Source organism: Sinohyriopsis cumingii, chromosome 2 (assembly GCF_028554795.1).
Source record: "Sinohyriopsis cumingii isolate HCF-2022 chromosome 2, ASM2855479v2, whole genome shotgun sequence".
Lineage (NCBI taxonomy): Eukaryota > Metazoa > Mollusca > Bivalvia > Unionida > Unionidae > Sinohyriopsis > Sinohyriopsis cumingii.
The window spans coordinates 44,460,583-44,473,473 of NC_142962.1; the positions used below are offsets into that span (position 1 = coordinate 44,460,583).

The 12,891-nt window shown below is 33.9% G+C and overlaps 1 protein-coding gene across 2 annotated transcripts in view; it reads right to left on the minus strand.

The window, feature by feature from the left end:
- The window catches only part of LOC149804744 (alpha-actinin-like), a 151,257-nt gene that overhangs the window by 52,322 nt on the left and 86,044 nt on the right, over positions 1–12,891 (minus strand). The window contains exon 5 of one of the 2 annotated variants that reach the window (XM_089943802.1): positions 8,088–8,166. In XM_089943802.1, the coding sequence (XP_089799928.1) occupies positions 8,088–8,166 (79 nt within the window). Of the gene's footprint in view, positions 1–8,087; positions 8,167–12,450; positions 12,530–12,891 lie in introns of both variants that reach the window. The other variant, XM_089943795.1, reaches the window with a different exon arrangement.

Sequence of the window (12,891 nt, forward strand, 5' to 3'; positions counted from 1 at the left end):
ATAAGGGCTAAAATTCTATGTAAATTTGCTCTAATGCATTCATTCTTATTTCAATATTTGTCATAGTAAAAACATACTTTCAAAAGGATACAAGTCTCAAGCTGAATGAAAATTTGTTAAAAAATATATACATGTGCTTTTAAATATAACAACATGAATTTTCATGCATGTTTTTCATATACTTACTTTCTTTTTTATTGGTAGTCTAAAGCAAGGTTTGTACAGTATGCTTCCATTCAAATGAAATATAACCAAAAGTACTGATGGTTTTTAGACTCTGTAGACAGAGTATCATAAAAGATGAACATAAATTGTGAAATAATGATAATCATGTTCCTTTTCATGATAATAATCAAATATTAATGCCCCGCAAAACTATGTAAATTTAACTGTAAATATTTATGCTTTTCTTCCATCTCTTAAAAGAGAACAGATTACAAAATCATTTAGAAAATTTTCAACCCCAAAAATTAAGCATTTACTTTTCAGGACTATTCTTTGTTGATGAAATGGTTCCACAAAGAAGCCATCAAACAATATCAAATGAGATTTCATAGATTATAGTTTCTTATAAGAATTAAAATTTTAGTAATGTCCTTAGACATCCCAAAAACTTAGGGGACAAAAAATTTATTTCCAACAGATCTTAAAAGTCTGTGCTGGGGTGGAAAAAGTCTGTTGCAATGAAGATTGGTGAGATAAAAAGATTTTGTGTACTCTGTGTATCAAATGTTTTTGACATCTTTCATATAAATGCTGCTGTATTAAAAATAGAAAAACCTACACAGAAACAACCATTGGTCAACATCAGTAAAGCATGGAGTTGTCAGAACCACTTACTGTACATTATCATCTCATTACAGACAAGATTAAACGTTTTCAGCTAAACTGGTGAATTGAACCGAGACTGTCATAGACTACTAACACTGATATCTAAATAACAACGTAAATTTTATTGCTTCAATTATTCAGATTTCTTTGGTTAGTATGATGCAATGTTCTATGCTCTGTCATTTTGATACAGACTAAACAAAAAGCCACCAATCACCTTGTGATGCACTTGACCAAAGAAAATGAGGTGCATTGTGATCATGAGCTGGGATCAATTTGCCATGTATAACAGTTAAAATCTTCATGCTGACTTTTTTAATTAAAAAAAGCAACCAATTCTACCATCTCCTCTCTCTCTTTTTGATATCAATAAATAGTAGTATGAACAGTTAAATCTTGTAAAACTCAACTGCTTCCCCATGACTGTTAAAGTTTCCTTTTGGTGGCCAAGAGCTATCAAAGAACTGATGTGTTTGTGTATAACATCTGAAACTTAGTTTCCATATGACCTGGAAAATGAAGGCAAATGATCTAAGTCAAAGTGGGGCCATAACTTTGTTCAACTGAAATATGGTGAACATCCAAATTGGATCTAGGTCTTTTCAATGTCAAACCTCATAAAATTTGGTTAAATCGATGAAGTCCTTCAAAAGGTATCGAGAGGAAGTGACATCAATGTCACATGACAGACGAACATGGGCAATACTATTTGTTATCCTCCACTGAAAACCTCCCACATTATTTGCAACTTAAATGTAAAATAAGATGCATTAATACAATACAAATATGCCAAAACTTTAGACCACAGAATAAAGTACATAGTTGTTTTTATTAAATGACAACAGAAAACTCTATCTTTCCATTTTTTTTTAACATTGCAATAAATAGGTATCTCTTTCCAAAATACTGAAAGTAAAGAAGGATATTTTGCAAATATTAGTAATTCTGACATGTTAGCAATAAATTTAAGCCAGAAAATGGTGTGAAGTCTCATAGAAAAAAGACATTAGCACAAACAATTCAACACAATGCACTGAAATACACAGTCAAAATTGTAAATGTTACTGTGGTGATAAAAAGAACATGCATGTGAACACAGAAGCATAACTGAGAATATCCATAACTCAAACTGACAGGTGAAAAACAAAATATCTGTCTACAGGTTTTCCTGGGCAATTTATAACTCAGTGTTGAGGTATTCAAGTTATTTGCTGCTGCAAGACACTAAAGACCAAGATTTTAAAATACCCTAATGGCATATTGCCTGATAAATGACTAGCCCACATACTAAAGATTACAAAACTTTGAATGTAATCTTCACCTACCATACGTACTCACTTATAAGTAGAGTCAAACAGCAAATAACAACGAGCCTGATCTGCTGTATCATAATGTGCCTGCAGATTAGAGTCAATTTTTGTTTGTTCTAATGATTACTCATAATAATCTGCACAGAACTAGATCTGCTTGCACATTATGTGCTGGTAGATCTGGGTCTGTGCAGTTTGCAGTTAGACTTGTCTTATGAATATGGCAATACATTTACAAAATATATATCACTTCTATAAAATAGCAGCAACATTTATCTGCACTGTTTGAGTATAATTTAGACTTCCCCATTCCTTCTAAGAATATTAAGACAAATTTATTTCAGGCAGACAACCAAAACATTTAATTTAATAACTCCAGCTACCCCAATACATCCTACTAAGCAGCAAGGTGAAGAACAAACTTTTTTTTCACTATTTTGAGCAGGTGCTTGGGATTTTAAAAGCTGCAGTTGAGTTGAAAGTTGTTGCTCCTCAAAACAACTATATCACTGCTGGTTACTACCAAGGCAACAACAAAGTTAGATGGAACCACTTTAGTCCATTTGATGAGATGGCCTTTGAATTTTAGGCTTGTTATGACATGTAACAATACATGATATTTATGATATTTGTATATTAGTAGATCCATGCCCAATGTTTCCCTTTCCTAAAATGTCTTTGTCCTGTTCTTGTCCTCCAAAACATTTACTGGTTCTCGAGATTAACTCATGATAAGTTTGTACAATTATAAGATGGATACAAGCACCAGATGCCTCAACATTTTGTCAACCTAACCAGAACATAATCAGTGATGAACTGGCAAATGGACTAATTCTGAATAATGTTAAATCCTAACTCGACCTCATTACCTCAAATTTAAATGTTTCACAACTAGTATGGCATTACTTCCTCTAGATTATGTGTTATATTGTTATTCATGTATCTCTACCCATCATTCTATTAATTACAATCTTCTGTTCTTTTCACCTCTCAACATATCAATTCAAAATGAGGCTCTCTTAGTATTAGAACAAAAACAAACAATGAAATGAACTTGACACTGTTGAGGGTGAAGGACAGGATGAAAAGATTTACTCTACCACCTGCAAATTCCTGTGGGCAAAACAGTCATGTAGTCTCAGAGACATGTAATAAGCACAACATCACCACAATAAGACTGCTATAACAGTCAGTTGTTATCCTTGTTTATCATGTATTTTATCCTTGAGAAAAATACCTACCTGCCTGGTGAAAAAGCTTTTTTTTTTCCTCCCCTTCTTATCATACATACAATTTGTACGTTGGGTACACTTATCCTCACAGGAACCCTACAAATAATCTTATGAGTTCTACAGCTGTATGTGTGCAGCTCTGGCAAATTTTCCTTCTTCTGTACGCATTTTTTAAAAAAAAGATTACTTTAGAATGTTATCTATCAATTTAAATGTCCTCAAGCTTCTTATTTTTCAAATACCAAGGCATACCTAAGCTATGCCAACAGCCAGAAACTTGACATAAATTTCTGCAAGACATAGTTATCTAATTCAAAAAAGGATGACATACATATTTTTTCCCCACCCCTTCCTTTTATATATTAATAACTAAGTCGTACTTTAGACCAGAATGAGCTTACTAACAAATCAGTAAAATTGTTCGAAATTGAAGTTGTTTTTGACTAGGACAAAATCATATTCAATTACTACTACATAAAAATTATACTATGCTTCAAATCACATTTCTGTATTAAGATTTTTAACAGAATTTTGATTGATGTACAAGACACTCACAAATGTGCATAATGTAAATCTGCAATTGCATAACTAGCTTGCATACATATCAGGGTTCAAGTTTTATGCTGTACTTGTGATTTAACACCAACACTACATATCCAAATCTGTAGTCACATTATGGCAAAGTCAACAACATAGTCTCAGATGTCACATGTGCTGGCAAAGTCAATAGCACATTCAGATCTAAAGCCATATTATGTGATGGCAAAGTCAACAGCACAGACTCAGAGCTGTGGTTACACGTCATGGCAAAGTCAACAGCGCAGACTCAAATCTGAAGTCATATTATGTGATGACAAGTCAACAGCACAGACTCAGAGCTGTGGTTACACATGCAGGCAAAGTCAATAGCACAGATTCAGATATGTAGCCACACTATGTGATGGCAAAGTCAACAACATGATGCCAATATCAACAGTGTACACCCCCACTATGAAGTCATATTATGTCTTGGGAAAGTCAACAGTGTACACCCAGGTGTGTAATCATTTGTAATGGCAAAGTCAACAGTTTAGATCCAGTTAGGTGGTAAACTTGTGTGCTGGCAAAGTCAACAGTGTAGCTTCAAATATATGTTCACATTATGTGCTGGCAGGTCAACAACATTACAATATGTGCTAGGCAAAAGACAACAGCGTAAACTCAGAACTGCAGTCACATTATGTGCTTACAAAGTCAACAGTACAGAACCAACTCTGTCAGTCACATTATGTCTGCCGATTAACAGTACAGAACCAGCTCTGTGAGTCATATATGCTTGCTGATTAACAGTACAAAACTAGCTCTGTGAGTCATATTATATGCTTGCAGATTTGCCAATTAACAGTACAGAACCAGCTCTATGAGTCATATTATGTGCTTGCAAAGTCAACAGTACAGAACCAACTCCGAGTCACATTATGTTTGCCAATTAACAGTACAGAACCAACTCTGTGAGTCATATTATATGCTTGCCGATTAACAGTACAGAACCAGCTCTGTGAGTCATATTATATGCCTGCAGATTAACAGTACAGAACCAGCTCTCTGAGCCATATATGCATGCAGATTAACAGTACAGAACCAGCTCTCCGATTCATATATGCTTGCAGATTAACAGTACAGAACCAGCTCTGTGAGTCATATTTTGTGCTGGCAAAGTCAACAGTGTATAACCAAATATGTAGTTGTTGTGGGGTTTAACGCCATTTTTCAGCACACGATAGGCTATACATGGCAGCCAGTATTAATGGTGGAGGAAGAACCAGGGAAAACCCCAGAAAGAACCACCGACCCACGAGAATCTAATGGCAAGCTTTCTCACATACCGACATTGGCTGAATCCAGGACTCGAACCCACGCAGAAAGATGGTGAGATGGCAGTGATCCGTAAAGGAGAGTGCTTTAGACCACTCAGCCACTCAGGGCCTCCCCAAATATGTAGTAACATTATGTAGAAGTGATGGGAACTGAGTAGACTGACATTTGTGGTAATGTTACATGCTGGCAAAGTGTATACCAAGATATGTGGTCATATAATCAGACATGACTTTGGGTTCTTTCTTACTTTCTCTCTGTCTCTCTCTCTCTCTCTCACATACACACACACACTGAGATTGGGAAGGTGTAGTGATAGTGGTAGTAGTCCTCAAGTGGGGTTTCAAGGAGTGGTGTCCCTGCTGATTTTAGAATTTGAGAACATATAAAACTGCTCCTTGTGGCCCTTACTATAATATTTTGCAAAGGAGTTACCAAACTTCAATAAAATAAATAATTTGAAAAATAACAAACTTTCCCAACTTTAAACAATACCTGAGGCTGCTCCAGTGGCCTAAGTGGTTAATGCGTCCTACCTGATGGCAAGAGATTGCGGGGTTCAAACCTGGACCAAGTCATACCCTAGAGTGATATAAACTGCCATGCTACAGACAAATAGCAATATGACTGGAAAATTGTTAAAGCTACATAAAAAAATCCAAATCACACATACACAAACAATACTTAAAGACTTTCACAATGTTCACTGTCACATCAACTTGTTCTCCAATAATATTAGTACTGTAATTTGTAATATGCATGTCTGTATTCACACAATAATTCAGTCACAATATTTATTTTTTTACATTTCTGCAGCACATACGTGTAATTTTTTCCCCACCCCTCATAACAAATCAGGATTTTTATTCTTTGATGGTAAGAGTTCTCAATTGTATACATCAATAATATAAAACTATTCATCAAAATTCTTTGTCTTTTCCCACAATGGACATGTGTTAGTGTGGTTTTTTGTTTTTGTTTTTTGTTTACAGTCATGAAAAACACTTCTTTTGTTTTCATTTTTTTAACCCTTGATTTTTATGGGTTCAATGTTCAATTGTACCTTTCCTCCTCAACAAGAGTTTCTTTTTACCTTTGAAATTTATCTTTTTATTGTCTACATGCAGTCTGCATATTCTGACACAGGCATGTTTCTTAAAAAGCTGTATTGGACTTATTCCTCATGCTTTCAGACTATAGTTGATGTTTTGTGCTGAGTTGTTGGTTTCTAAGTTTATCTTTCCCGATTTGGAATCAATATCATCCTGACACCAAAGGATGACTTTATTTGTGGGACATGAAAACAACTCTGTAAAGACATTAACATTTTTGATAAAATCTGATAACAATATCATCAATTCCCCACCAGTGATCTGTACACTGCCCTCCTTAAGTTCTAGAAGCAAATCCATTTGGAATCTTCTGACTTAAGAATTATATTAGTCCAACTCCTCCTTTAACACCGATGCTAGTGCAGAGTTGGTAACAATAGTTCAAATACTTGTGGCAAAGATCACAAAATGTTAGTCCTCTGGCTTTCAGTTTTCTTACAAAGTGACCAACTACATTCCCATTAACTTTGTGTTCAAGCCATTCCTATTTCTACACATTTTTCAAATGTTTATCCAAATATTTTGTGTCCATGACTCTACTGATAATTCATAAAGCCATATTTGGCAAGCATGCTTATTTCTGTCAGTTTCTGTTACACAAGGATTCTTTGATGAGTACAAACCTTTGACCTATCTAAGCATTCTTGCCAATGATTGTCTGTTAAACAACACTGAGAATACTATTATCAGGATTGTCTTGATACAGTAAAATTATTGCAGAATGGTGTAGAGTTATTTCTAAACCAGATTGTGATGATAGTGAAAAACATGGATTCAGTCCAAGAGAAAAATGGAATTCTACTTTAAAACAAAAAAAAATCATCAAGGAATTATGTGCTAGCAGATCATCCATATAGAACCATACGTGTAGTCAAATTACATGCTGGCATTGTCAATAGTGTTGACACAGATGTTAGTCATATTATGTGCTGCAAAGTCTACAGTGTAGTCTCACGTGTTAATCATATTATGTGCTGCAAAGTCTACAGTGTAGTCTCACATGTTAGTCATACATGTATTATGTGCTGCAAAGTCTACAGTGTAGTCTCACATGTTAGTCATACATGTATTATGTGCTGCAAAGTCTACAGTGTAGTCTCACATGTTAATCATATTATGTGCTGTCAGAACCAAAATATAACTTGAAATATACAGTCATATTACGTGTAGCAGGTCAACAGTACAGACCCATATACATAGTCACATTATGTGCTGGCAAAACGAAAATGTAGATGCAATAACTAGCTGCATAGTGTGCTGGTATAGTCAACACTATATACCAAATATGCAGGTTGGCATATCAACAGCTTCGATCTAACTCTGTAGTACTATTATCCACTGTAAAGTCAACAATGTATATCAGATCTGCATTCACAGTACATACTAGCAGATTAAGGTTGCTGCTGTTTTAATGATTTAAAGTAAATCCATGTAGACCCAAATTTGTGGTCCCTTTCTGTGCCGGTAATGTCGAAGAGTACAGTCCACAATCTTAAGTCGCAACATGTGCTGGTAAAGCCAACTGTAGCCATATTAAATACTGGCAGATTAACAGTGTAAACCTAAAAGGTTTATTCTGTGCTGGTGGGTGTGTGTGTGTATGTATATATATATATATATATATATATATATATATATATATATATAAATAAATACAATACTTTTTTGTTTTTTTATGTTGTACAGTGGATTTAATGACTCCCTACATTGCCACAACTAAACAACTTTATGACAGTCCCTTAACTCACCTTTTTCAATTTGTGGTAGTCTAAAAGGTCAGGTCTGTGTCTATGAATCAATGCACAGAATGCCAAGCCATCCTTAAAGCTGAATAAAAGAAGAAGGAAAACAAAAGATAAACAAAACACATGCAGGTGTAATGGTACTGACATGCCTATGGATTTACCTGAAAAATAACATTGGTCGGAAATAATGGGAATCACACTCCTACATTCAAACAATATGCAATAAATTCTATGAAATGATTTTGAATTACATGGGAAGTAAAATATATGAATAATAAACATTTATAAATCTATAACTACTTTAGCAAGTGTTTCAGTAAAAAAAACTTGGCCTTTGTACAAATAATCGTACACACAAATAGAAAATTTTTGTTGGTCAAAGACAGACTCAAGACATTCATAAAATCCAAACTTTAGGGCATGACAACAAAAAAATGCATATATTTATCACTTTTCATATGATGGATAGTAGAAAACATTCTTGCAAATACAGGAAATATCCATCCTAATATTAGACTGTCATTAAGTTCCAACTCTAAATTCAACTTCCCATGCAATTTCAAGGCAACATTCAAAGCTATATACTGCTAAAAGGGTCTTCACCTGTTGTGGATAGAATGGGCAAATAGGCAAGTACAAAACAAGAGCATACTAAAGCTGGCTTCAGTAAAATTTATTTCTTTTCTTCTACTACTCAAGAATTTTGTTAACAATGACAAAACTTGGGTAAAACAACAGTTCTCTGTACAGGATTTTTTAAAATACAATCTGGCCTTTTGTGAACTGAAATTATCATATTCCAATTTTTCTTTTGTTCCAATTAACTGATGCCAGCTCTAGGCAATGGGTTGCAACATATTCAGGAAATGTGGCAAACATTTCATAACTTCTTTGACCATGCAATGATTTGAGGCATGTTGAATTTGTTATCAAGTCTATATTATTAAGATCTTGATAATTCTGTCCTGCTCTTCTGTACAAAACCCCTCACCCCAAATTATGGGATTCCACTTCAATTATACAGGACTCCAACCTACAAATACTGTATTTATCTGTGTATCATGCATGCACAACTGTTAAGAGCACATTTACTTTTGCATGATGCACTCACAGACTGGTGTCTACCCTCAGTGTTCAATCTAGAATTCACAGATATGGGGATAAATGTCCCCTTTACATCTAAATGAGTGGTCAGATCAGATTTTGATAGCATCTTTGGGGGGATATTTTTCTTAAAAACTGAACAAAGAACCAGATGCCTCTTTTACGTTCTTTAATAATTTCACACAATGCAATTCACAACACTGAAGTAAATAAAATCAGCATAAAAATTATTTCTTCATTTTAATAAAATATTTTTGTCACGACATTTGAACTAATCCCACATTCAATGAAAGGAACTATCCACACTTTACCAGTAATTCACTGTAACAGTAAAAGTACACATTCCAGTAATTCACTGTGACGGTAAAAGTACACGTTCATGATGGATTGCCTATGTCTAAATGAATGTAGAAGTCAAAATATTTTTCTAATGTTCATATTTAATTAAATTTATATAAGGTGAATTATTTTTATATCAGCCAGTATGCTGTAGTAATTACTGCTGAGCATTCTTTGACATGTACAAGGGAGATAAATAGCAATCTAAACACATTTGCCAAAGCAAACATCTAAATGGCATGTAAATAATCAAAGTATTGAGAATGCTGAATGATTTGGCAGATGGAGTGATATTAATTTACCCAAAATCAGAAGGAAGAACCAAACTCCAGAGACACTGCTCTTTATTTTCTCCTATCATCATACAAATTCTGCTCTAAAATAATCCTTACAGTTTTATCCATTTTCTTTTCTTTGTGTGTCACAAAAGAATTTATATCAACATTTCATCCTGATTTGGGATATTATTTTGATTTCTTTTGAAAGCAGTTTCTATTGTTGTTTCAAGTATTACCATCAATAGAGGAAAAAATATCCAAGGGAGATAAATGATATCAAGTTTAAATGATATCAACTTTAATTGTTTACCTCAATCTGAGTTCCCTCCATTCCTTTCAAAAGGACATTTTCCACTTTTATATGAAGTATTGGTGGTGCTCTACAGTTTTGTATTCTATATAGGGTTTTATGTTATAAAGAAAACAATTTTTTTTCTTCAAGTTTTCCTCACTGGTTATTCTTGCTATTTAAAAAAATACTTAGATTACTTAGATCTTAAGTACTGGTACAAGAACTTTTAATTCCCTATATTTTGGTGTATGATTAATGGATACAATTTAGGTTAGAGGGTATAGAGTTTGGCCTTATTTCAGCTGTGCACCTATAAAAAATGCTAGCTTTCACTGGATATCCTCGCCATTTAAAAAAGACCTTGTGTTTTTAAGATATTATAAAGAGAAAAATATTTAATTCTCTATATTTTGGTGTGTGATTGATGGATACAGTTTAGGTTATAGGGTATACAGTTTGGCCTTATTTCAGCTGTGCACCTCTAAAAAATGCTAGCTTTCACTGGAAATCCTTGCCATTTAAAAAAAAAACTTGTATTTTTAAGGTACATGTATTATTAAAGAAAAATATTTAATTCCCTATATTTTGGTGTATGATTGATGGATACAATTTAGGTTATAGGGTATACAGTTTGGCTTATTTTCAGATGTGCACGTATTAAAAAATGCTAGCTCCACTTTGTCATTTTCACTTCCTGGACTGTTGAGATAAACTGTACAAAAACAAGTCGATTTACTTTTTGTACATTTTTTTGGTTAGTCATTAGGTGCTGGTATCGCCTATTCTAGTTAAACAAGTTTTCCCTTCTAGTTAAATAAGTTTTCCCAATCTTAATACTTGCTAAGGTCGGTGGACTTATTCATCCACAGTGGACATAACCAATGCAAACAATTCCTTACACCAGTCACTCTATCAGAAGCATGTAATATTGTGAAACAATATCCAAGGGAGACAATTACTATTAGGTCTAGTTGTTCACCTTAATTTAAGTTGGTTCTATTGACATAATACTGACATGAAAGGCCAGTGGATATGCACACAAACTTTGTTACTAAATTTAGAGAGATAATCAAACTGGTAATTTTTAGTAACACAAATTTCACTTGCAAAGAATGGACATTATGACATAAGAATGGATGGGCTGAGAGCTCTCCAAACCAACATGATAGTGTGATAAATTTCAATCACCACTACCTTCCAGCACTTTCTTTAACTGAGCAAATCTGAAACAAATTCCGACTTTGACAACATTCTTAACACAGATGTAACAAGCCACAATGCATGTAATGGTCATTTTACCACTCATTTCTTTTTCAAAAAGTTTATTTTATTTGCTTCCAATGGTGACTTGGTGTAAAATGGGAAACCTCTTTTAACAGGTTCAGTTTGATTATATCACTCTGATTTAGTAATCTGGGTAATTTACTATGTCATCAACATGTTCATAGACCACCTCTTGTGAAGACATATGTTTATGGTGTGAAATGTTATCATTTATCAGTGTGTTAAAAATGGAATTGCCTCCACAATATAATGTAACCAGTTTAGTTACAACATCGGTCTCTGTAGGTCAAACACTGATCTTTTTAATAAATATTACAGGTCAAGGGTAAAGGGCAGAATTCACAAAGAAAAAGAACGGGCACAGAAAGGTGTGAAATTTGCACTATCCTGACATCACGCTATGTGGATGTATACTCATATCCAAGTAGGTCATTTATAATTATTTTGTGTAGATAAGAATGAACCCTGAAATCCGAAAAGAAAAAGAACAGCAACATCAGCTCTGGGACTATACAGTTTGTGTGTGTATGGGGGGGGGGTGCATTTTCAAAACAGATAAATACAGATCTCCTGATGCACAAATACAAGTATAATTAGTAATTCTACCATTTTGATCCAAGCAAATATTAAAAGCTAGTTATGAACTTTTAACTCTCAGCATCATCCCATACCTTCTCTTGAACTAAATTTTGGCACTTAGACCTTTTAGTCTGCATGCAGTTTGTTTCTGTTATTCAAAATTTTCCATTTACATTTTCTTGAACATTATACAGATACTTGTATGTAAATGTCAGGAGTATTCAAATTTCTATTCAAATACATAAGTATGATCATTCTTCACATGAACTGCACATGTGAATCCATATTCTAAAAACAAAAAGTAGCTAATCCTTTAAAAAAAAATTATTTATTAAATTCAACATACCTCAAACAATAAAAACAGCAAATAATATATAAGCATGCCACAAAAAAATCATCCATATGTCAACAAATAAATTTCATTTCTAAGGGTATAAAGGTGCAAAAGGATGGCAATGGATAAACAACAATGGATGCTGTTCAGATTTACCCGTGACAACTTGTAATAGTCTATAAGCTCAGGTCTGTGACGGTGAATCAGGGCACAGAAAGCAAGACCATCCTTCCAGCTGAAATTGCAGCAAAATTATTCGAGCAGCGGCTTACAAATACTAAACCAATAAAATCTTTCTTATGTAGTTTTCTCTGGGATAAAATCCACATTACCACAAAATGGTCTTTTATTTATTGTATTTACCGACTTATAATGCACACCAAAAATCAAAAACAGCTTTAGCTACCACATAGGTTTTTAAGTTGAGCCCAACTGCAAACTACAAAGAACAGCTGAGCCCATGCAGTCTGTTGGAGTAATCAATAGAAAAAATAAGATAAACCCTAATCTTTTGTCATATTATGTGATGGCAGATTAGGGTCTATGTTGTCTGCATTTGGACTTGACTTATAAGCGAGTATATATGAAAAACCTATT